Here is a 26,454-nt window from a genome sequence, read left to right as displayed (position 1 = left end):
ATTTAATAGACAGATCTGTAAATCTGAATTTCTCCACAAAGAGTCATGCAAAAGCACCACTTTAATGCTTGTGTTTACCAGAGATGTGCTTGTACGTTTCTTGGAAATAAGTCATTCAGCATGAAAAAAGCATCAAACATGATTAATCGACTAAAGAAATCTAAGTTGACTAAGACCAAAACGACTAATGCAAAGTGAGCAGTCTGGGTGTCTCGCTCCTTATTGGATTGTAGTTTCTGATGCATTAGTCCGAGCTTAGTTTGACTGTTGTAGCGGGTCAAGGTGAAGCCTCTTAACTGCTTTACTGTAGACCTAGAGTCATTTGTAATGTAATGGGAAAATTACATTTAAGCATAATTCCTTATATTTTTATGTTTAATTCGTACTTTACTTCTCTCACAAATGCTGAAAGAGTTTATCTCATTTTCCACATGTAGATTTTGATTCTAACTTTGTGAGACATCCAGTCTGGAACATTATGTGAGCCTGAACCGATAAAGGTACAAGGTCACCCTAAAACTATCTCTAGTTTTCTCATGCCAGTTTAGCTGTAACTGGGGGGATGAAAGTCGTACAGGGAGGAGGAGGTGAAATGACTCCAAGATGTCTCTTGTATTTCTCTGATTGTCTTCATGTGTATCAGATTGCCTGTCAAAATTGTAGCGTCATACTAATCTAAGTGCGTGTGTGCTGTCACTCTGAAGATGCATATAAGCCTAGTGTTCTTGTTCACTCATTTGAGAAACTGACTCCACACTGGGCTGCGGCCTTTTGTGAAATCATGTTGCTCCTATTTGCAAATATATATATATATATATATATATATATATATATATATATATATATATATATATATATATATATATATATATATATATATATATATGTATGTATGTTTTTAATAAAATACAAAAGCCCAACTTGGTTTTAGTCTCAGTCTGTCTTATTTGTTTCAATTTACTAAACTCTGAAAACTCTTCCCCCTGCTGCAAAGGAAACTTCCACGACAGTAACAATGCAAAAATCGTCAGAGACATCGAAAAAAGTGCCAAAAAGACGACCACATTTAATTTTAAAGGCCCCATGACATGGTGCTCTTTGGATGTTTTTATATTGGCCTTAGTGGTCCCCTAATACTGTATCTGAAGTCTCTGTTATATAGGCCTTAGTGGTCCCCTAATACTGTATCTGAAGTCTCTTTTATATAGACCTTAGTGGTCCTCTAATACTGTATCTGAAGTCTCTTTTATATAGACCTTAGTGGTCCCCTAATACTGTATCTGAAGTCTCTTTTATATAGACCTTAGTGGTCACCTAATACTGTATCTGAAGTCTCTTTTATATAGACCTTAGTGGTCCCCTAATACTGTATCTGAAGTCTCTTTCCCAAAATTCAGCTTTGGTGTAGAATTACAGCCACTAGAGCCAGTCCCACAATGAGCTTTCCTTAGTATGTGCCATTTCTGTGTCTGTAGCTATTGAGGAGCGGAAGGTGGGGGTGTGGCCTTGACCAACTGCCACTTTGCTCATTTGAAAGCCATGATGTCTCTCTCTCATGGGTGGGCCAAATTCTCTGGGCGGGCAAAGCAGAGAGCCCCTGACAACTCTGAGGGCAAAAGACCTGTTTTTTTAATCCGTGGTATTGTAAACAGCCAGTGTTGAGAAAGAAGGTGAAATATGGACTGGTTGCCCCGCACCTCTGGAGTTATGGTCCCTGTCTAAGGCCTGGGAGAGTTCATTAGTCAGAGTGCTGCCGAGTCGCAGATGTCACACTTCACTTTGAGTCGTTGTTTTAGAGATGAGAGAGAGGCAAGTGGATTTAAGTGATTCTTTATTCAACGTGACTTGCGGAGTAATACATGCAACATGAGCTTTTATTGGTTTTGGGTCGAAGCATTAAGAGCCAGCAGCAGTCTGACTGAACACTGTAATTCCATAACATTGCAATAACGGTACGGATTTGATTAATCCTTGAGTCCTAGCGAGAACACGTCTCCGTCCGAGTCAATGAGTTCATCCTAATTGAAACTGAAAGAGGGATCACTTTATTTGTCCAATTGTCCATTTGTTTAAGCCTTAACACTTTCTGTCTCTCAGCCACTGTCCTCTGTCCTTATCAGACGTGTGTGTGTGTGTGTGTGTGTGTGTGTGTGTGTGTGTGTGTGTGTGTGTGTGTGTGTGTGTGTGTGTGTGTGTGTGTGTGTGTGTGTGTGTGTGTGTGTGTGTGTGTGTGTGTGTGTGTGTGTGTGTGTGTGTGTGTGTGTGTGCGCAGGTGAAGCGTTCGTTTGGCCTGAGCAGTCTTCAGCTGACCTATTTTGATGAGGAGAACGAGGAGGTGAGAGACTAGTTGGTTGTCACTCTGTCTTTGCGTTGTTTTCAGCTGTGACACGTTACAGTAAGACTGTTCAATATCCCCTCAGATCAATATCACCATTTATTGTCACATTTACCCCGATGATGATAATTGATATTAGGGATCGACCAATTATCGGCCTGGCCGATTATCGGTGCCGCAGTTTGCAGATTATCTGTATCGGTGCTTTAGTTGACCAATACAGTTAATTAATTTAAAAAGTGTGCGACTTTGGCTCGGCTACAGTCTGCAACACCTGCAAACAAACTGTTAGCATGTTAACACTTCAGCTATTCAACTATTTGCTTGAAGCATTTAAACAAACTTTTGTGTTGGGAATTTGTAACATTCCAAAAAGGATCATTTTGGCATCAGTAAATGCGTATCTTTCTTTGTGTTGTCGTTCTAAACTCCGGTGGATTTCTGAGGACTATGGTTAACTGCTCCTCAGATCTCTGCAGGGTAAATCCAGACAGCTAGCTAGACTATCTGTCCAATCTGAGTTTTCTGTTGCACGACTAAAACTACTTCTGAATGTACACACGTTCCACCAAAACAAGTTCCTTCCCAAGGCTATTTTGCAGAGGCACCGCGGCTCCGCACGGCGCCTAGACGATTGTGATTGGTTTAAAGATATGCCGATAAACCAGACCCAATGTGATTACAATTAGGTCGGTTAGAGAATCATAATGTTGGCTCTGGTTACTTTTTGATTCATTGTCCAGCCTTACTTAAAGGTACTTGCTTTTCTGTCATTTAAAATGGGTACTTCAGCAATTTAGTATTGCACATCCTCCAGGTTTGGGGACTTTTAAGAGACAGATTCTAAAAAAAATGATTGTCTGAATTGGTGCAACAGAGACCAAGATAACTGAGCCAAAATGCTGTATCCTACATTTCCCCTAATGCAGCTCTGGAGCGTCTTTCTTTTAAATCCTCCACGCCTTTTAAATGCCCACGTGTTTCAAACTGTTAAAGATATTGTAGTAAAAACCCAATGCTAAGATAACCTTGATGTCATCACCGTGACATCATAAGGGTACTTTCTCAGACTTTACAAAGCTCATCCAGAGCTGCAGAAGACATGACACAACTGCAGTACTTTCCCCCGATGAGTAAACCCAGCTTCATGTTCCTAATGTTGGTGGTGTGGCCCTTTTCTTTAATTCCTGAAACCGCAATGACAAACAGGCAGCACTGTGGAAATGCTCACAAAGAATCTTCCCTTTTCTTCTTCCAGGTGTCCATTAACAGCCAAGGTAAGCAAACAAACATCTGTGAGATTCTGAGAGTTTGCATATTAATGCCATGCTAATGAATGTCTCTGCTTTTATTCCAGTGGAATACGAAGAGGCATTGAAGGTAAATTGATTGAATTGCTGTTCACTTTTCTGTACTTATCTGGGACACAACTGTATAAAATATGACGATGGTAATGCAACAACGGTGGCAACTTTGAGACTTTACTGTATGCCAGAGCTACATTTCACAGAGGTGAAACCAGTGTTGCCAACCTAGCGACTTTGTCGCTAGATTTCGAGACTTTTCATGCCCCCCTTAGCATCACATTACATCACAAAAGCGACTTGCGACAAATCTGGGGACTTTCTTTCGAGAAGACGCCAGTACTGTCCGGCGAACATGCAACGTATTTCAGGATTTCTATTTCTTTCTATCTACCTTGCTGACACAACCTCTAAGCTTTGTGCAAATGATCGCGTAATGACGTCACACACATGCAAATGAGCATATGACCTCATCTAGCTACTTTTAGCGACTTTTGGAGCTGGTGCTAGCTGCTTTCATTGGAGAAGAGTTGGCAACAATGTGAAACGGTTCATCCATTCATTTTCTGCCTCTTATCTGGGTTCGAATCAGCCAGCAAGCAGGCATAGCAAAGTAGAGTATTGCTATCTCACACAATCCTGTTATCATGACCACAAGCCCTGGACACAAATTTCAGAATGGGCCCCCCTCCATCCCCTACCCGTACGCACGCACACACACATGCACGCGCAAGTAGTAGCCTACACGTCCACGATCGCAAAGAGCGATGTATTATTATATTACAGTTTTTTTTTTTATAAGATAAATGCTGGAATAATGTTACATATCACAGATTGTTAACAGGAATGTCCTGTTTTCAGTGGACTTTCCATTTAGGAAGCCATCCAACTGGGAAGAGACCCAGCATGTACTGTACAGTATAGTGCAGTCCATCAATATAATTTAACACGTTTTGGCATAGCTGGCTCTGCCATGTCAGAAGGATTCAACTGCATATCCCATCTAGGCTTGGGGTGCCTTCGATCCCCCAGGAAGAGCTGGAGGAGGTTGTTAAAAAGAAGGGTGCTACAAAAGTTCACCAGGGGCCTAAAATTGAAGTTGAACCCAGCCCCATGGCGTTTGTGACAGGAATACCCGTCTACTGGCAATGGAAAAGGAGTCTATCGGCTATTTTCCGCAGGTTAACCGGTGTTCCCCCACTGAGGCTGGTGTCTCCTCTCCAGCTTAGCGTGTTTTGTTGTTGTCCGAAGAAGAAGAGAGACACAGCTTCGTTGAGAAATGGATCCAAAATGTATCCAAGAAATGGCAACGGGTGACATTAACCCATTGACTTGTTTTCCCAGAGTGCAGCGAGGCAGGGGAACCGACTGCACATGAATGTGTACGAGACTCGGGGCCAGCCGGCGAGGGTCCCCACCACCAAGGCCAGCGGAACAGAGCCCAAGAGGGGCTTCAGACCCCCCCAGCACTGCCCCACCCTGGCCCAGGTGGTCAGCCGCAAACTCCAGGCTGCAGTGCCAGAACAGGGCATGGTGAGACCCCAACACACAGCGGTTCATATTGGGCCATGATACCTCAGCTGCCACTGTTCACAACTAGTCAGTCCTTTTTAAGAAAAATGCGTTTTTTCTGAAAAAGCTGTATTGTCATTTACATTGACAATAATGTAATAAAGATGTTGATATGCATGTTTTATCTAATGAATATATCCTGTTGATCAGGTGATCATGAAAGATGTGAAGGGGACCAAAGAAGAAGACAAGACTCCTCCGGCCTGGTTCACCTCTTACATGGAGAAGGTAAGAACAACCAAATGGGGTTGACAGACGCTGCGTCTCCCTTCCCTTAAATTGCATCAACGTTTCCTTCACTTGCTTCGCTTCCTTGCGTCTTAGTCCCTCCCACCAAGGAAGCATTGGAGAGAGGTGCGAGGAAGTCACGCGAGGAGAGAGGAAACAAGAGAATGTTTGTAGAGAGGGATGAGACGTCCTGTGATTTGTGAATCGGTCGGCTGTGTGGGCGGAGTTAGCGACGGCTTTCAGCTGCACGGCTTCCAGGAAGGCTGGAAGTTCTGTTTTTGCCGCTGACCGACTCAGATTAATATTCTAACCGGGGATTTCCACTGGACGCGTAACAGCTGCGGACCGGCTCCGCTGCGTGTCTGCTGCGTGCTCCGCCGTCCGTCAATACCCACCGGGTCCGGATTTGTTGCGGAACGGCTGCGGCCATGACTGACAGCTGTAGTCACGAGGACCCACAAATTCTCCCGAATTCAGGTAGAATAGAACCACAAAACCAGCAACAGTTTGTTTCCATCCAGAGGAGTAGAGGGGAAACGACTCTGTGATGTGTTTTCAAGGTGTAGTGCAGGGAAATATGATCCGCCGTGAGCACGGTGTATTTTATTTTGAAAATTAACCGGATATTTATTTTGTTTCTGTGCTCGACTTCATGTCCCGCACTATCTGCCTCGTGCTGAATTGCTGCGGAGCTCTCCGTCGTCCGTCAAAAATAGAAGCTCTGCGTATCTGCCGCGGAGGGCTGCGGACTGACGGAACTGGGACGGAGTAGAGACAGACGTTCCGCAGTCTGTGGAAATACACAGATTGACTTTAATGGAAACCTAATGACTCCGTCGACGTTCCGGAGACGTTCCGCAGACGTTCCGCATCCAGTGGAAAGTGTCTGATAACATAATGTAAAGGATCCCTACAGAGATAGGCCTTTAAAACGTATTTAAGACCTTTCTGTTTAACCAGAAACAGCTCTGAGGTCGCTAGCGATAACATTAAAAAAACCAATACTTTTAGCGTGAATAGAGCCAGCATATTTTCACATGTAAATCGGTAAACTATGTGTTCATTTCAACCCAAACTAGAGTTGTGATGATTGGAAAAGTGGAAAGACGACCCAAAACGGCTTTTCATAGTTTTATTTTGTTTCTGTCCACTTTGAATGAAGTGTGTTTTACGATGCTAAAATCACTGTTTATTTACATGGAGTCTGGTGGCTTTAGCGAACGCTTTTTCGCGGATGTTTGTTTTTTAAAAAAGGATCTTACTCTTTAACAGAAAGGTGGACGTCCTTAGAAATCCTTTCCATAATGTTTTCAGACACTATATATTAATATAGTGAATATTAATCTGAGCCTGATGTCTGAGTCAGTGGCTGTTAGTACTGAAGTAAAGGATCTGAATACTTGCACCACCGGAAAAGAGAGACGATATTACGTTATCCAATATTTAAGACCATATCTAGCCTCATATATCGATGTCGACATATTGCCTAGCACAACTGAGCATTCTCCTCCCATATCTCCCACTGCCACCCCCCCCCCCTTCTCCCTGCAGTTTAAGGACCAGGTTGTGCGTGAGGCGGTAGAGAAGATCTGCCGGGAGTTCTCTGGACAGTGCTGCATTCACAAGCCCCTGGGAGGAGGAGGGGCAGGAGCAGGAGGTGGGGGAGGTAGAGGGGACGCAGTAGGAGGAGCAGAGGCCCAGCAGGTCCCTGAGGTGTCCTCCTCCACCCTGCCTGGAGCTCCATCCTCCTCCACCCCCCCTTGCTCCTCCTGCCGGGGGCAGACCACCGGAGGAGGCTACCAGTGCAGGTATGTGCTGGCTGCAGGGCTGCACCATATATGAGGAACACATGGGACATGCATTAACTTTGTTAAATATTGCGATAACGATATTCTCGATACTCAGGTTTGCATTTCTGCTGCTTTCAGTATTTTGCAGTGTTAGTAGTCAAGACCACCTAAATAGAGACCAAGTCATCACCAAGACCAGAGTGTATGGAGACCGAGACCAGACCAAAAAACTGAAACATACAGTATATACACAACTAGCTAATATGTATAGCTAATATTCACTAAATCCCGTTGGGTGAGGGGTGAGGAGATTTCTGGAGATTTTTGGAGAGGCAGATCGATAACTTCAGCTAGCTAGCTTTGCTAGCGTCACTTACACTTAGCTTACCTTTCTTTATTCTTCCTTACTTAGTGCAGATACACATTTGAGGTGGTCCCAGCTGTGTCTTTTAGATTTGCACTGCATTCACACACTGCTGTGTTTTCTTTTAGATGTTGTTTCGCAAATAAACTCTTTATTCAAAAAATATAATGAATAAAATGTAATTACAGAGGATTTGGCTGACACCTCCCAGACAGCTAGAGCAGCTTCTCCTGTCACCTACATTCACTTTGGGAGTGTGTGTTAAGGGAAGGGGGGGGCGGGGTTAACAGTAACGCATTTCAAATTAGAAATGAGTCAAGTTATTGGTTGCATTTGAAGCAGGAAGTTTAACATCCAATCACGGTAATGATGTCGACACATAAATCAGACGATACAAAGGAAGTTTAGATATACGTGGTCTTGACCAGTCTTGAAGTAAAATCCCGAGTCCTCTTCATCCGAGACAAGACCGAGTACAAATGCGGTCGATTCCGAGAAGAGACCCTGACCTTCAAAAAGTGGTCTTGAGAAAAAGACCGGTCTCGAGTACTACAACACGGGTATTCTATTTAGAATGTGCCAGATGTATCAAAGGCATTTTAAAATAATTTTTCTTAAAGCTTTAGTGCCTAACTTTTTTATATTAATGAACGTTCGTTACATTCAAGCCTTTGCCAAATGAGTTGCTACAAAGCTAGTTAAGACTACCAGCTCCACACAACTCTCTCTGGATTTCTCAGTATGACTATGTTCAGAAGATTGTGGCGTCTGGTGACTTTCCAGTGAAGATAATGACCTCTTCTGAAGAGTCCATGTTTTTTTATCCTCCGTGTCCTCCTTGGTTACTAGCAACTGCGTGGAGGAGGGGTGGGGGTGGTGCGCGATCACGGAAGGCTTGTATCATGTTGATGCGCCGACAGTTTTTTTATCATTACTTAGAATTCCTCATGGGGGAGACAGATACTACGCACTATAGCTCTAAAAGCGAGTGCCTTGGCTTCTTCCTTGATGTCTATTGGATCTGTTCATGCCCCCTACCAAAGAGCACCGTCCTTTCTTCACTGACACTAGTTCCAAGAAGCTCTCCAATCTCTTCCGTTCAACAAATTGCTTGTTGAATTTAAAACAAATGCAAACTAAATCATTTCCAACATCCTTTAATTGAACAAATTGTACATTGAAGTGAATATAAAAGACCGCACTGAAAGAAGAATGACATTAAAAGTTCCGTATGCTGCTATGTCGCAGCCTTTCGTGTTGAGTTTATTGCACCAGTTGATATCCGAGTTGAAGCCATATATTTGGCAGCCCTAAGCCGCAGTCATTTTGGAGTAGTGAATTAGTTCCAGAGTCACACTGTACCCACCACTCTGCTGCTCCCAGCTTCTCTTCTGTAACAGAACTGCTTTCACTCACTTTTTATTTCCTTTGGCTTCTATGACAAATTAGAAGTGACTGTAACAGCTGTTATTTGAGGTGCCAAAATTGAATTTTAAAGTGTACATCTCCTCTTCTATGAACTTAACCACTCCACTTTCACTGCTCAGGAGACAGTAAATGTTTATAGTATATCAGTAAATACCACACGTACTTTAGCACCGTCTGTTGCAGAAAGTAATGCCTTTTTAAAATGTTTGTATATGTAAAAGGTACAGTGCCTTGCGGAAGTATTCGGCCCCCTTGAACTTTGACCTTTTGCCACATTTCAGGCTTCAACCTAAGATATAAAAAAGTGTAATTTTTTTGTGAAGAATCAACAACAAGTGGGACACAATCATGAAGTGGAATGAAATTTATTGGATATTTCAAACCTTAACAAATAAAAAACTGAAAAATTGGGCGTTCAAAATTATTCAGCCCCCTTAAGTTAATACTTTGTAGCGCCACCTTTTGCTGCGATTACAGCTGTAAGTTGCTTGGGGTATGTCTCTATCAGTTTTGCACATCGAGAGACTGACATTTTTGCCCATTCCTCCTTGCAAAACAGCTCGAGCTCAGTGAGGTTGGATGGAGAGCGTTTGTGAACAGCAGTTTTCAGTTCTTTCCACAGATTCTCGATTGGATTCAGGTCTGGACTTTGACTTGGCAATTCTAACACCTGGATGTTTATTTGTGAACCAGTCCATTGTAGATTTTGCTTTATGTTTTGGATCATTGTCTTGTTGGAAGACAAATCTCTGTCCCAGTCTCAGGTCTTTTGCAGACTCCATCAGGTTTTCTTCTTCCCATCAATTTTAACCATCTTCCCTGTCCCTGCTGAAGAAAAGCAGGCCCAAACCATGATGCTGCCACCACCATGTTTGACAGTGGGGATGGTGTGTTCAGGGTGATGAGCTGTGTTGCTTTTACGCCAAACATAACGTTTTGCATTGTTGCCAAAAAGTTTTTTTTTGGTTTCATCTGACCAGAGCACCTTCTTCCACATGTTTGGTGTGTCTCCATCCAGAGTGATCATGGGCCTCTTGGCTGCATCTCTGATCAGTCTTCTCCTTGTATGAGCTGAAAGTTTAGAGGGACGGCCGGGTCTTCGTAGATTTGCAGTGGTCTGATACTCCTTCCATTTCAATATTATCGCTTGCACAGTGCTCCTTGGGATGTTTAAAGCTTGGGAAATCTTTTTGTATCCAAATCCGGCTTTAAACTTCTCCACAACAGTATCTCGGACCTGCCTGGTGTGTTCCTTGTTCTTCGTGATGCTCTCTGCGCTTTAAACAGACCTGTGAGACTATCACAGAGAAGGTGCATTTATACGGAGACTTGATTACACACAGGTGGATTCTATTTATCATCATTAGTCATTTAGGTCAACATTGGATCATTCAGAGATCCTCACTGAACTTCTGGAGAGAGTTTGCTGCACTGAAAGTAAAGGGGCTGAATAATTTTGCACGCATGCAGTTTTTTATTTGTTAAAAAGGTTTGAAATATCCAATAAATTTCGTTCCACTTCATGATTGTGTCCAACTTGTTGTTGATTCTTCACAAAAAATTACAGTTTTATATCTTTATGTTTGAAGCCTGAAATGTGGCAAAAGGTAAAAAAGTTCAAGGGGGCCGAATACTTTCGCAAGGCACTGTATATGTTTAATAATATATATAACCTATACTGTATTGATATCTTCATTTTGCAACCTTTAATAGAAGAAATAGCCGCGGTTCAATACAAGCATGTTTCTGTCTCTTTGTACGTACACACAATGCTCTTCTGTTTCTCTTAGAGGTCCCATGACATGCTGCTTTTTGGATGCTTTTATATAGACCTTAGTGGTCCCCTAATACTGTATCTGAAGTCTCTTTTATATAGACCTTAGTGGTCCCCTAATACTGTATCTGAAGTCTCTTTTATATAGACCTTAGTGGTCCCCTAATACTGTATCTGAAGTCTCTTTTATATAGACCTTAGTGGTCCCCTAATACTGTATCTGAAGTCTCTTTTATATAGACCTTAGTGGTCCCCTAATACTGTATCTGAAGTCTCTTTTATATAGACCTCAGTGGTCCCCTAATACTGTATCTGAAGTCTCTTTCTCGAAATTCAGCCTTGGTGCAGAATTACAGCCACTAGAGCCAGTCCAACAATGAGCTTTCTTTAGGATGGGCCATTTCTGTGTCTGTAGCTTTAAATGATATTGAGGAGGAGAGGTGGGGGGCAAGGTGGAAGGTGGGGGTGTGGCCTTGACCAGCTTGTGGCCATGGTTCTATTTCCTCATGGGGGGGGCCAAATTCTCTGGGCAGCGGGCAAAGCAGAGAAAGGGGAGGTAACCTTTCCCCTTATGATGTCATAAAGGGAAGATTCCAGATCGGCCCATCTGAGCTTTCATTCTCTCAAAGACAGAGCAGGATACCCAGGGCTCGGTTTACACCTATCACCATTTCTAGCCACTGGGGGACCATAGGCAGGCTGGGGGAACGCATATGGCATTTTCATGCCATGGGACCTTAGTGCTTAAACATTTTTTCCTCCTACACAGTCTGTAGGCATTACACGATATAGTGTTCTTTTACCTTGTCATAAAGACATCATGAATTCACAAAAGTACATACAGCAAGTTATTTTAACTAAGCGTGCTGATATGATAAATTGACTAGAAAAACAGAAGAGATTTCAGTGCGCTACAATGGCCTCAGCAAATTTGCAATGCCAGTCCCAAGACGGGCCTTTTAAAATACCTAAAACTCAACAACAAATGCACTAAAGACAGAACACAAACTCAACAGGGATAGATATACATACATTAAAACGCATGGCTCAACATCAAGAAAATACAGACTAGTACAGAATGAAAAGAAAGGGCAGAGAGGAGAGCCATTCTTTCTTTCCTTGAAATCTGAAACTTAAAAATGGGATTCGGTTTCTGTTCCAGCTGCCTCGCTTTCTCTTTCCACGTGTTTCGGGCCTCATAGAAATATGTTGACTTGCACAGAAACAGCCAGTCCTCAGCTTGTCTCTCCCTTTCTTTTCCAACGTGTCTCTGTCTGTGTGCGTGGTTCAGTGTGTGTACGTCCTGTACTCTGTGCGAGCCCTGCAGTTTCTCACATGATCCCAGTCACAACCTGGTGAGAGCCCGGACTCCTCTGTCCATCCCCGAGCACGGATCCCCAGCCCCGGACCACAGCAGGTAGGACGCCGCAGTCTCGTTACCAGCAGTGGAAGGAGTATTCGGATCCAGCGCAGACATCGAGGGCCAGACGTGTAGTTTATTGACATGCTTTTATTTCATCGAAAAAGTCAAATATCTTTGACTGTGTTATTGCACGTCATGCAGTCTTCTCACTTAAACTGGGTCGACATACAGCCCTGAAAAAGTCGGCAAAGAAGTTCCAAAGCCATCGTAGAATTTAGCAAATCAAGCAAAAACGATGATTACATTTTTAAAAGCAGGCTACCACACGGCCGACTCCCAACAACCGGTTTCACAGCATGAATATGCAAACTCTCTGGTACTGTGGGAATTTCGGAGTCTCAAAATCTGCCAAAATTCTGCTTTGAGTAAAACTAGGGCTGGGCAATCTTCTGGAGACCATAAATATCTCTGCAGATATCGTGATATGAGACTAGATATCATCTTAGATTTTGGATATCGTGATATCGTGATATGACATAAGTGTTGTCTTTTCCTGGTTTTAAAGGCTGCATTACAGAGTTACCAGACTGTTCTAGCTGTTCTATTATTTGCCTTTTCCCCACTTAGACATTATGTCCACATTACTGATGATTATTTATCTAAAATCTAAGTGTGAAGATATTTTGTTAGAGCACCAATTGTCAACCCTAGAATATCGCCGCAATATTGATATCGAGGTATTTGGACAAAAATATCGTGATATCTGATTTCCTCCCTATCGCCCAGCCCTACGTAAAACACAGTTCCCCCATCTTTTTGGTTTAGGCGTGCATCTAAGGAGGGCCGAAATGTCTTGTGAACCTCAATTGTGTTGCAGACTGGATCAGAATTTGCGCGGGGCCCGCGGGCCTTGAGTTTGACACGTGTAGTAGGGGGTCCCTACTCTGTCTCTCTTTCGGCTAAGGGGTCCCTGGACTTAAAAAACATTAAAGACTAGCGGTGGGAATCACCAGAGGCCTCACGATACGATATCATCACGATACTTATGTCACGATACAATATTATTGCGATTTTAAAGATATTGCAATATTCTGCGATATATTGCAATTTATTATTTTTCCAACTTCAAATTTTTCCCAATTTCAAATGATGCCCCCAAAAGAAAACTTTGTCAACATCTGTTTTATCTAAAAAGATACATTTCTCTGTTTGTTCATCTCATTTCAATTTTATTGCTGCAAAATGGGATTGTCAAGCAGACCAACTGACCAACACATATATCATAAAAGATTGATACAGTATTGCCATGGAAAATATTGCGATACTATGCTGTATAGATTTTTTTCCACCACCCCCATTAAAGACCCCTGTGTTAAAGGAGTCCTTGTTCTAACGGCTCGAAATGGCGGTGTCCCCTTTCAGGTTCTACAGGCGAGGTGACCGCAGTTTCCGAAAGGCGGAGAAGCAGCGGCTGAAAGCGGAGAAGCGCCTGCTGAAGGCCGAGGTCAAAGAGATCCGGAAGCAGCTGAGAATGGAGAGGCGGGGCATCCAGTGGAGCTCCTCCCACCGAGATGGAAGCTCCTCCCCCGTCCTCCTGCAGCCACGAGCCACCCAGCACAGCAGCCCCGAGTAGGTCCCTTAACACTAACGCTCACACGCTCCCCAACTAGATTGGTTGGAGTACACCCTGGAGAGGAGAATGATTCAATAAAAGGCCAGTGATCCCCAACCAGGGGTATTTTTGGCCCTATTTTAACAATGTAAGCGCACAGTGTGAAGCGCCTGGCGTTTACGGTGTGTACGAATCCACTTTTGCAAGTTTAACGGCAGAAACAATTGTCCGTGTGCCAGGAGCATGGTTCAAAAGGGTTGTACTTAGTGTCTTAATCAATTAATTGTTTTGGGCGTAACATGCAATAAACCAATCGGAGATCATCTCCCATTCCCTTTAAAAGCCAGGCGTGTTTGGACCTTGGCGCATTGCTGTTATGATGGAGGATTTGCTAAGCAGGAAGGAGAGATTTTCAGGAGAAGAAACTGATCCGCTCGTGTGTAAAGTGAAAGCGCACAAGCAGATCATATCATAATACTATTTCACATAGTATATTTTTGTAATTATGTAATATTTTTTATTTTTAATCTTTTGCATGTTTGTGTGCTGCTGTGCGTCTGTGTGTGTGTGTGTGTGTGTGTGTGTGTGTGTGTGTGTATAACAAGCATAGTGTGCGCGCGCTGTGCATGAGCCAAGGCGCATTTTGTCGTAACAATCAAGTATCAAAAACTGAGGAGTAGGCCTGCACGATCATTATAAAATTGCGATCTCGATTCACCCTGTTCACGATTGAAATTTTTAAATGACCGATTTAAAAATAAATAAAATAAAAAGTGACCTATAACTAATTGAACTAAATATGGCCCTGATACAGGCTCTATCTGAATGCCTTGAACATGTCTTTACATAATTAAAACATGTTAATCAACATGCTGCAGCTACAGCTTCAGTCTCTAGAGAAATAGAGTTTATCAATTGCCAATTTAAGTACACTATCAAAAACAGAATTATTTCTTAGCACACTCTTTAACTACTTGCCTTTTATAGAAGTAACGTTCAACTTGCCATTCAAGTAGATTACCAACAATAGAAGTTTAACGCACTGCGCTGAATATGGCCCTGAACATGGCTGTAAAGAGGCTAATTAAAACGTCTTTCGGGCCTCTTGCCTTGTACAGCTTCATCATATTGCACTTTGTGTTGACTAGTTTAAGGTGCTGGTAAAGATTGGTGGTGTTACCTTGCGGTGCTGCAACGAGGCCAAAGCATGCCTTGCAAATCGCATCAGACTGACCCTCGTCGTCTTGCTCGAATCCAAAATACTTTTTCGGAACGAGTTCGGTTTGAGACTGAGCGGTTGGCTGATTCTCGTCACTAGTATCTGGGTTTTCATCAATATCCATTTGGTTTATTTCCAAACTACAAGTGAAACACGTGACTAAAAGGCGCTTTGTCATTGGCTGAGGGTGAAGCCCTGTACTTTGTGAGAGCTGTCCTACCAAAATAGGACAGTTTTTTTTTTTTTTTTTTTTTTTTTTCCTAATGCCGGATTTCGTTTCACACATACTGTAGATTAATTTAAATCTGCTGAAATGTGCAACAAAAAATCAACTGCGTTCTCAACTTTGCGAAACACATCTTTAAGAACAGCTGGAGATGGATGCAGGACTAAATGGCTGTATTTCTTGCCCAGGCGTCCAAAGCGTCCCTGTCCCCTGGTGGTTCCAGCCATGACGGCTGCCTTTCTGGACGAGAACCTTCCTGATGGAACCCGACTGCGTCCCGGGACCAAGTTTATCAAGTACTGGAAGATGAGGAACACTGGAACAATCTGCTGGAGTGCTGATACTAAGGTAAAGAACTCCGCTGTTGTCAAAAGGCATCTCTGTGAGCGTGTCCCCACACATGCGCAGTACAGCAGCGGGAGGCAGGGAGTTGCTACATCGCTACAAGGCTCAGTGATTGCGGTTCCCCGGCTACCGCCGTCATGCCAAAAACTAATCAACCCGAAAACGGATCGCTGTCTAACCTGCGTGCACATGAGGAAATGGGGAACACAAACACGTAGGCGCCCAGGCCCGCGGCCTCTCCAGCACGTTGTTTTGTCGCCAGCGGTGCGCGCTACAGCGATCGTTTCGGCGTCTCCGCGAGATGTGTCAAGTCACGCGTGTGCCAGATACTTTAAAAAAAAAAAACTAATTTCAAAATAAAACCCCCAGGTGTAGTAAAGTAAAAAGTTAAAGTAAAAAGAGAGGCATTATCCGCACAGGCTAGCCGTTGAGGCTACTTCAAGGTGGTCATTCTTTCAACTGTGTTAAAGGCATAATGCTGGATAGTTTCCGAAAAAAAAAAAAAATATGCATCATATTTTATGTGATATTTTGTGAGTAGAATCTGAATCTGCAACATTCTCTGTCAGGTTCAGGTCACTTTATTGGTACCCGTAGGTACACTAGGTTTACAGTCTAAGAGGCAGGGCATCCTTAAAACTTGGGAGACCGCCACATAACGTACAACACACAAAAACATGAAAACATATAAAACAGACTGTAGAACATGGATTAAAAAAAACAGTACATGACCACGTTGACTTGTGCAGTTATATGCAGAAATTCTACAGCTAGTACATGACCAAGGTGCTTGTGCGTTGTGTGAAAGTAATTCTACAGTTTGTTTAACAGAGTAATTGCCGCTGGGACAAAACTGTCAGGGTAAATATAGTAGTACAATGTTTTCCTCTGAATTACACAGTTCACAGTAGGTCAAGAGTATACAGGCAGTTGCATATTAAGTGCTTTGGGGTCCCCTCTGTAAGTTATTTCGGGGTGCGATGGTTCTGGAGAATGCTACAAGCAGCAATACAGGAGGCCAAGCAAACGGGTGTGTTTCGAAGGAGCACTGCACTAGTTTAAATAAAAAGGGTTGGAAGCAACAAGTGCGTTTAGCAAATGTCATAAGAACATTTCGACCTGACCGTGGAGCTAAGCCAAATATGTGACGCCAAGAAATATATCATCTTCTGGAGACCATATCTGCTGTTTGCTGCAGAGCAGGTCGAGTATAGTGGCGTTATTAGAGCCTTTCCCACTGAAAACAGCAGCCTGCTGCTGTTGCTGGAGACAACACAATGAGATTGGTGAGAGGGAACCGAAACGGTAAAGGTAAAAGGCAGTAAAAACCCAAACAATGAGCAGAAGGAGGCTAAAAGGCAGAGTTGATAATTCTCTGTGTGGGCTCGTCACTACGAGTGACCCTTCTCTCACATTACACACACATTCAGGTCATTTGACCCCTTGTTCAATAACTGGTTGATTGGTAGAACTTTTACATGTATGATTTCTGCTGCCACGTGTATTGTGACATGACAGTTCTACAGTATACTTTAGTTTAATAAAGTTGATAAGTGAGCGTCATGTTTTGCCTTGTTTTTGCTCCCTGCAGCTGAAGTTCATGTGGGGGAACCTGGCGGTGGGTTCAGGGGACCGTTGGAGGGAAGTGTCCGTTCCCTTCCTGCAGCCAGGACAGGTGAGAGGGAAGTTTACGTTTTACTCACTTTCACTTAGCTTCAGAGAAGTACCCTGAACTTTTCAGCTAGTTCATCCTTCTTGTTTTCTCTTCTGAATAGGGATGTTAATTATTAACCGTTTTAACTGACGAAGAGGATTCTGACAGATTCAATGCTAAAAGTTAAACAGTCAAAAAACAATATTATTAAAACCAAAATAAAAAAGTAATTAAAAAACATTTGCTGGGATGCTAGAGACAACTGTTTTGGTGTTGAGAGAAAAGACTCACTTGCTGCACTAAGTTAAATGTATTACGCTTAAGACATATTTTAGTTACTTTGCTTACTTAGTTATTTTTGTTTACAAAAATAACTAATAACTTTATTTTCACCATGACTTTGGCAGAATGAGACAGCTAGCTATCTAGCCTAGCCTATTCTATCTGTCCAATCTGAGTTTTCTGTTGCACGACTAAAACAACTTTTGAATGTACACATTTTCCACCAAAACAAGTTCCTTCCCGAGTGCTACGGAGGAAGGTCTGGCTATGTGAGACTAATAATTAACTAACTAATCGGTTAGTGAGTGTCAGAAAAAAAAAAACTCTAAATTAGCATCCCTCCTTTGTACCACTGAATGGATGTGCTGTATTGTAGTTCACTGCTTTCTTCTCTGTGTGTGCCCAGGTCGGTATAGTGAGCGTAGCGCTGTGTGCTCCCACTGTGGACGGCTCCTACACCTCCCACTGGCGCCTGGCCCACACTGGAGAGCAGTTTGGACCCAGGGTCTGGTGCAGCATCGTGGTTGACCCTCTGGCCCCAGCGCCCATGATGGCTGATGGGATACTGGTGTCACCCTGTGTCACACCGCAGGTAGAGCCAATGGGTGGATGATTGGAAACAGAAATATCTTGATTGTAGCAGCCAGAAGTAGCTGTTTTTGTTTATATTTATAGAACAATAGTTATTATTTTAAGACTTCCCATATTTTGGTTATATCCACTGATTTTGATTGACAGCTAGGCTACCGATTGACAAATCGGCCGCACCTTAGTAATTAGGGGTGTGGTATAATTCATAAAGGGAAGTTGGAAACCCAAGTGCAAAGTTTTTGGAGTTCTAGCTTTAGTTGAGCCCAAACTGTTTTTTTTAACCATCTAATCAGCTTGTTTCATCTTATTTGATTATTATTAATCAATTATTTTCGATTATTATTTATTTCCCCTGATTCACACACATGCTACATTAGCCTACAATGTTTTGGTAGGATCATAACAATTTATTTCTATAAATAGGATATTTGAGTTTAATTATTATTTTTAAACAACAAATGAATGTTGCCTGGACAACAAAGGTGCCTTTAAACCACCCTTCCAATGCTGGGACAGTGGCTATCATTTTGAAACAGAATAGCCACTTCAATGGTGGAACATAGACAGTGTGAAAAAAAATGAATGAATGTGTGGATATGAATAAATAAACAGAAATACACCCTATAAGTACACACCCACACCCAGACGTGCTGTAGATATGGGTGTCTACAATATGGGAGTGAAAAGATGTGACTTTGTCTGCAGGGTAAGAACCCAGTGGCAAAGGATGGGAAAGCCTGTGCAGCGAGGGAGCAGCCATTAATGTCTGTGGATCAAGAAGAGTACTGCATCCCCTCTGTGGATCTGCTCACTGCACAGGTAACATCATCTGGCGTCAGCACACTGCTGTTCACTCTGCAATGAGCCCATGGGGGGCTGGAACTACACATCACCTGCTAACTACAAGGGAAGATGATCATACAGCAGCATGTGACAGTGACATGCAGTGTTCATTAGGTTTATGAAATGGGTTCCTTAAAATGCATCAACCTCATAACCACAGACACACAATAACATTATTGTCTAATATTTAAACACACACTTTATTCCTTAATCGTCGCATACACACAGTACAATGTAGCGAAAATATATTCTTGCATTTAACCCATCCTTAGTTGGGGTTCAGTGTCTTGCCACATTCTACCTCCGAGCCACAAGCCACACACACACACACACACACACACACACACACACACACACACACACACACACACACACACACACACACACACACACACACACACACACAGATCCTTAATTACAAGTAGCAATAGCAGTGTAGAAATACTCCTTTGCAAGTTTAAGTCCTCCAATCCAAATGTTACCCAGGTAAAAGTACTCACGATGCAGAATGGCCCATTTTAGAACAATATATATTATTGGATTATAATTATTGACACCTCGTGTGTAAGGATCACTTTAATGTTGCAGCTGGAAAAGATGGAGCTAATTTGAACTACCTAACGTACAGATTAGGTAGATTCATCTATAGTAACTAATTTGTTGAATAGATTTTGTATTAATGTCTTAATGTGGAAAGTAACTAGTAACTAAAGCTTCAAAATAAATGTAGTGCAGCATTTCCCTCTCAAATGTATTACTATAAATAATAATGTCACGTCTGATTGGCCAGCTTGTTTCCTGGGATCTCCGCTCCACAGCTTCTGCTGTTGTTTCAGTAGTATCAGCTGGAGCTACTGCAAAGGATGTATAGCAGGACCTTGTACCCTGAAAAATCACCAATAAAGGCTTCTAAACCAAATACTCCCAATCAGACATATCACAGCAGTAATGCGACCCGAAATTGGGGAGAATTTAACAACGTTGGCAGCCAAGATGACATCTTTTACGGCTGTTAGCATGTAGCTACTAGGTATAGTTAGCATTGGAAACTAATAGAATATAGCAGCACTTTCTACAGTCAAAAAATCCAACATTATAAAATTGTAGATATTACAGGAAATACGGAAAAAGCATAATATGTCACCTTTAAGCTTTGTTAAACATAAAACAACATAAAGTACATCTTATAATAAAATTATGCTTTAACACTTGGCAAATATAGCAACAGCGGTACGCTAACATGCACATTAACGGAACATTTTGAGTTTTTTGTATCAAAATCCCTCTTCAGTTTTCAGAGCCCAGGGTGACGTCTTCAAATGTCTTTTTTTTGTTCTATTCAACATTTCAAATTCCAAATATGTTCAGTTTCATGATAAAATAAAACCGAGAAAAGCAGTAAATCCTCACATTGATGTGATGAAAAACAGAATTGTCAAAAGCTGAGATATCCTGACTTTCAATCCCTAAACACTGCCTCCTACATTTCCCATAATGCAGCTCAACAGCATTTAAATTATCTATCTGTTGTTGCTGATCTCTCAGGATCTTCTGTCTTTTGAGCTGTTGGACATCAACATCGTCCAAGAGTTGGAGAGTGTCCCAAACAACACCCCTGCTGGTAAGAAGTGTTCTCGTTGTTTCCATATGTATTATTGTAGCAGAGTTAAAAACAGATGGAACAATAAAATGCTCAGCTGACGCATGTTGGGGTTTTTTGGTCGCAGCTCCTATTAGGGGTGTCACCATTTTTAAATCAATCGAAATGAGCTTTTGATCTCGAAATCAAAGCAGGATCGGCGATTTCCCCCAGTATTTTTTCTTTCTCCACCCCTGCCTACTTGCGCACGTCCAAAGAAAAAAAAGCAGCTAAAGACATATGGTAACGTTAGCTTACCGGCTGGTAGCATGCAGCTAAAGACACAAGGTAACGTTAGTTTACCTGCTGGTAACATGCAGCTAAAGACACATGGTAACGTTAGCTTACCGGCTAGTAGCATGCAGCTAAAGACACATGGTAACGTTAGCTTACCGGCTAGTAGCATGCAGTGGAGCAACATTTTGCCTTCCCCGTGAGAGAGTTATGGAAACAAACAATGAACATTAAAGGTAAAGGATGTGGGCTCTTACAGGACTTTATGGTGCATTCAGGTTCACCCTGTTACTACTAATACTACCAATGGTGCATTTAATTGCACCTCGTAAACTCGAAGAAAATTAAACTGTTGTTGTAAAGTACCATTTTGCCATGTCGTGGCTCTTATTGTGGCATCGCCGTCCCTGCTGAAAAAGAAATGTTTAAATTGAGAACTGAATCAAATCATGATCTTAAAATCAAAAGCCAACTCCAACAGCTGATTTGGAGAATTGTGACACCCCTAGCTCCTGTTGAAATTACAAATCATTAAACCCTATATCAGTGTAACGTGTTGGTAACTGTATGGACATAACTGATAAACTGACCTGAGTTCAGTCTCTGATGTTTTTTCCTCATCCAGACATGACTCCGTGCATGTCCCCTCTGCCTCAACATGGACCCCTGCAGGACAAGAGCAGTCCCTCTTTGGGTCTCATCCAGGAAGAGACTGAAGTCATCAATAGCATCATGGGTAAAGCAGTTTTCTCTTCATATTTGTTTAAGGTTCTTGATAAGAGTTTTGTTCATAGGTTAGTAAATGAAAGAAAATCCAAAATGGAGCATGTGAACAGTTAACAGTTGAATATGATCTGAGGCCTCATTTATCAAAGTGTGCACAGTTCAAAATATTTGTGTAGGAACTGTCCGTGTGAATGTGAAAGTCGGCATTTATTAAATATACTGTACGTACTTACCTTAATGCAAAGAACAATGATAAATATCAGCTGCTCTACATCCATCTGCTCATCCACGAACAGAATTATTTACTTACAGAAATGCCCCCAGAATGCCATATATGGTCAACACTTCCCTATGAATGTCCAGAACCCACAAAGTAGGGTTAGTTGTAGGACTTCCTGTTCTCAAGACGGAAACCTGCTTTATTTTGATATAAGACATCTGATTTACTGAATAGGGATGAATGGTACTGGCACGTAACACTTCATTGTTAAAGCACCCTGTTAAAGTACTAATGTATGTCATCTCATCATCTTGGATATGCAACCCCAGGTCTTCAGTGATGTAGAGAAACCAGGAGAAATGAAGGCATTAGAATAGAATAGACTACACTTTATTGTCCCTGAGGGGCAGTTTGTCTTGAGCATTGTGCTACAATCTGTTGCTTTACAACCCAAAGATAACAGAAAAAAAACATTCTAAAATCAACATAAAAAATAATATCAGAAGATCAACAAAGCAACTTAGGACATAAAGGAATGACACACATGACTGTAAAGACAATACAAAATCTTAAAAAGTGCCTAATAATTAGATAGATAGTGGTTGGGACAAACGATAACTTAAGTGTGTTTGTTTTACATCTCGGCACACGGACTCTTCTCCCTGATGGCAGAAGTTCACATTCAGGAAAGAGAGGGTCTTTTTTTTTTCATTAGGGCATGATTTTACTCTGAAATAAATAGTGTACTTGTTTTCCAAATGTAAGCTGAAATACACCTCTTTGTGATCTATCAATTATGATTCCATGTTTGACAGCGGAGTCTGTATTTAGCAATCCGTTCACGAGGTCCGCAGTGGTTTCTAAATGAACACACAGAAACATGGCGATAACTGAGCGCCCTGCTCTGTTTAACAGACATTTAGCATGACACCTGTCCACCTGTTACTGGTCCTCAGATGTCCCTCACGGGGCGGGATCGGGAGCAGAGGGGGGCGGAGTCCCGGCTCAGGAGGAAGGAGAAGATGACATCAGCGGGACTCAGTTTGTTTGTGAGACCGTGATTCGCTCACTGACCCTGGAGGAGCCGCTAGACCACACCCCTCTGAGAGGGCCCGGCCCCGGGAAAGGGACAGGTCAGTCAGCAGAGGTTACAGGTCTGAAAGCCTCAAATCTGATCCCAGGCTTTGATTTCTTGGAAAAGTAAGAGCACAGAAACATAAAAGGGAAGAAATCCATCTGGCATTGTGGCAAGAAATATTTTTTCCTCCAAACACTGACAGTTTTGGAACGTGGAACAAATACATCTACATATCACAGTCCTGATAGAAGTAGAGGTGTTGAAATTAATCAAATAATGGATGCATCAAATCGTGGACATAGACAATGCTGCATCGATAATCGTCAGGCTCATAATCGATTATTTCTGTTTACAATTGAATGTAGGCCTAACAACATTTCTGTTTACATATTCTGTTATGTTTTGCACATTCAGGAAGTGCCATGTGCTCAATGCTGTAGTTTATGTATCCAATTTATTTAGTATTAGAGCACTGCAGAATGTTTTGTTTTTGAAGCTTGAAAAGCTATGAATTAAATATCCTACATGGCTTTAATAGAAAAATGGATTTGATGCATCGAGATATCGAATCGAATTCAGATGCACCAGTCGGGGCCGGGGGGTGTCTAACTGCGTGTCAATCACTGCTCAGGCACACGCATTCATTCTCCCTTGTGGGGGGAGGGGTTTAGGAGACCGTTTGGGCTTTAGCAGAAAGGCAAGAGGAGGGACTGAGAAGTTGTCGATGTTCATATTCTTTGACTAAGTCCTGGATCTTCACAATCCTAACTACAGCACCTTTAAGTAACAGCGGCAGTAAAAATACATTTCACACACACTACATTACATTTAGCGGACGCTTTTATCCAAAGAGACTTACAATTGTTACATATCAGAGGTCACACACCTCTGGAGCAACTAGGGGTTAAGTGTCTTGCTCAGGGACACATTGGTTGATGTATCGCAGTGGGAATCGAACCCGGGTCTGCCACACCAAAGACAAGTGACATATCCACTGCGCCATCACCACCACCACACCACACTACTATTGTGGTTACACTATGCAATTGATCTGTGGTTCACATGTATTCCGAACCTTGAGTGGCTTTCTTTAAATAATGAAATGTTCTCCCAATGAGTAGGGCTGTTACAAATCCATGTTGAGACAATCACTTGAAAAACTGATAAGATAAACCTTTATTGTCCTTGCACAGAGACCCATACAATGAAATTGTGAGTGCCACAACTGAAGTTTGCATTAGAGATAAAAAACAAGATAGACTATAAATAGCCGAAAAACACAAATTCAAAACACAGGAAAAATAGAGCGTTTTCAGCAGCATTTCAGATCGAAGTTGTTCACTCTGCCTGCAGCTGCATGTGATTGAAAGAGCCAAGCATCAGAGTTACAGTATCTAACAGTGGACTTCCTGTTTGCGCTCAGTGGTGCGTCCGGCTGCTCAGGGCGGCTCCTCCTCCTCCTCCTCCTCCTCCTCCTCCTCCTGTGTGAAGAGTAAAACGGTGAAAGCAGAGGAGAGCCCAGACAGCAGCCCCAGCACCTCTGAAAACCCCCTGAAAGCGCCAGCTACGCTGCAGGCTTCCCTCCCTCCTCCGCTGAAAGCTTCCCTGCCCGCCCCCCTGTCTGTGGCCCCGGCCCCGGGACCCGGCCCCAGCTCAGCACCGACCCCGCTGCTCGCTCCGCCCAGCTCCACACTGCAGGAGCACACAACCTCAGGTGACAGCAGCAAACAGAGTGTAACAAATGTTCTTGATTAAAAACATATTATTATTTTTTTTATGTGAGAATGAGCAGCGTTCAGCTAAACGTGTGAGCACATCATTTCAATTTGACGGTTTATTGCAGAGGTGTGGGATCGACTTGAGTCACGAATCTGATGACATGACCCAACTCTATTTGTCTCAGTCCAAAAGGACATGCAACTGACTTTAAAGTTGTAATTCTCAAGATTTCAGTTTTTGGGATTTGGCAACACCAGCGGTTACTGGTAGTAACAAGAAGTATGGTTTAATGCAACAGTAGTCTCTCATTGCCACACCTTCCTCCACAGCGCCGCGGAGGAGGGTCTGGCTAGTCCAAACAGCATTCCTGGTATGGGAGAAAAACGTGCTCTGGTTTATTGGCATTTCTTTAAACCAATCACAATCGTCTTGGGCGGCGCTAAGCGCCGGACGGAGCCGCGGTGCCGCTGCAAAATAACCTCGGGAAGGAACTTGTTTTGGTGGAACATGTGTACGTTCAAAAGTAGTTTTAGTCGTGCAACAGCTAGCTGTCTGGATTTACCCTGCAGAGATCTGAGGAGCAGTTAACCATAGTCATAAATACTCATAAATCCACCGGAGTTTAGAACGCCAACACAAAGAAAGAGGAAGGAGACGGACATCCGGCGGAACCTGAACGAAACGTTGTCGATCTAGACATTCACCTGCTGTTGTCTACCTATGAGAAATGCATGTTACCATCTGATATACTGTAGGGTGTTTTCGCTTGTTTAACAGGGTCTGAGGGAGTGTGGTATTAAATGCTGTGCCCTGTATAGTTAAATGAAAATGTTAGTGGTTTTAAAACCGTGATTTAGTTTTTTTTTGTTGATCCCAACTTAGTTGAAGGTGAGGAGTCCCCCATGGAGAACGTGTGTGCGGAGTCCGGGGTAGGGGAGAGAGAGACGGGGCCCGAGGAGGAGAAGGAGAAAGAGGGAGAGGAGAAGAAAGAACGGACGAGGAGTCGCTCCTCCTCCACCTCCTCAGAGGATTACATCATCATCCTCCCTGACTGCTTTGACACCAGTCGGCCACTGGGGGAGTCCATGTACAGGTACGGGTAGCGCCATTTATATAGGGATGTATACACTCACCTTAAAGATTATTAGGAACACCTTGTTAATGCAATTATCTAATCAACCAATCACTTGGCAGCTGCTTCAATGCATTTAGGGGTGTGGTCCAGGTCTAGACAATCTCCTGAACTCCAAACTGAATGTCAGAATGGGAACGAAAGGTGATCTAAGCAACTTTGAGCGTGGCGTGGTTGTTGGTGCCAGACGGGCTGGTCTGAGTATTTCACAATCTGCTCAGTTACTGGGATTTTCACGCACAACCATTTCTAGGGTTTACAAAGAATGGTCTGAAAAAGTAAAAACATCCAGTATGCTGCAGTTCCTGGGGGCGAAAATGCCTTTTTGATGCTAGAGGTCAGAGGAGAATGGGCCGACTGATTCCAGCTGATAGAAGATCAACTTTGACTCAAATAACCACTTGTTACAACCGAGGTATGCAGCAAAGCATTTGTGAAGCCACAACACACACAACCTTGAGGCGGATGGGCTACACCAGCAGAAGACCCCACCGGGTACCACTCATCGCCACTAAAAATAGGAAAATGAGGCTACAATTTGCACGAGCTCACCAAAATTGGACATTTGAAGACTGGAAAAATGTTGCCTGGTCTGATGAGTCTCGATTTCTGTTGAGACATTCAGATGGTAGAGTCAGAATTTGGTGTAAACAGAATGAGAACATGGATCCGTCATGCCTTGTTACCACTGGGCAGGCTGGAGATGGTGGTGTAATGGTGTGGGGGATGTTTTCTTGGCATACTTTAGGCCGCTTGGTACCAATTGGGCATCGTTT

At 42.8% G+C, this 26,454-nt stretch overlaps 1 protein-coding gene across 6 annotated transcripts in view; it reads left to right on the top strand.

The window, feature by feature from the left end:
- Window positions 1-26,454, top strand: part of nbr1b (NBR1 autophagy cargo receptor b) — a 37,199-nt gene that overhangs the window by 1,501 nt on the left and 9,244 nt on the right. For 4 of the 6 annotated variants that reach the window (XM_028600616.1, XM_028600614.1, XM_028600619.1 and 1 more), the window contains exons 2-18: window positions 2,273-2,335; window positions 3,594-3,612; window positions 3,693-3,715; window positions 4,984-5,172; window positions 5,362-5,439; window positions 6,991-7,247; window positions 12,087-12,212; window positions 13,581-13,787; window positions 15,404-15,563; window positions 17,152-17,235; window positions 17,903-18,088; window positions 18,793-18,906; window positions 20,476-20,551; window positions 21,429-21,539; window positions 22,706-22,882; window positions 24,251-24,541; window positions 25,429-25,639. In XM_028600616.1, coding sequence (XP_028456417.1) covers window positions 2,273-2,335; window positions 3,594-3,612; window positions 3,693-3,715; window positions 4,984-5,172; window positions 5,362-5,439; window positions 6,991-7,247; window positions 12,087-12,212; window positions 13,581-13,787; window positions 15,404-15,563; window positions 17,152-17,235; window positions 17,903-18,088; window positions 18,793-18,906; window positions 20,476-20,551; window positions 21,429-21,539; window positions 22,706-22,882; window positions 24,251-24,541; window positions 25,429-25,639 — 2,372 coding nt within the window. The remainder of the gene's footprint in view (window positions 1-2,272; window positions 2,336-3,593; window positions 3,613-3,692; window positions 3,716-4,983; window positions 5,173-5,361; window positions 5,440-6,990; window positions 7,248-12,086; window positions 12,213-13,580; window positions 13,788-15,403; window positions 15,564-17,151; window positions 17,236-17,902; window positions 18,089-18,792; window positions 18,907-20,475; window positions 20,552-21,428; window positions 21,540-22,705; window positions 22,883-24,250; window positions 24,542-25,428; window positions 25,640-26,454) is intronic. The other 2 variants (XM_028600615.1, XM_028600618.1) reach the window with 2 other exon arrangements.

Source organism: Perca flavescens, chromosome 15 (genome assembly GCF_004354835.1).
Source record: "Perca flavescens isolate YP-PL-M2 chromosome 15, PFLA_1.0, whole genome shotgun sequence".
Taxonomy (NCBI): domain Eukaryota; kingdom Metazoa; phylum Chordata; class Actinopteri; order Perciformes; family Percidae; genus Perca; species Perca flavescens.
Note: the sequence above shows the minus strand (reverse complement) of the source record. Positions and strands in the feature narration are given on the sequence as shown.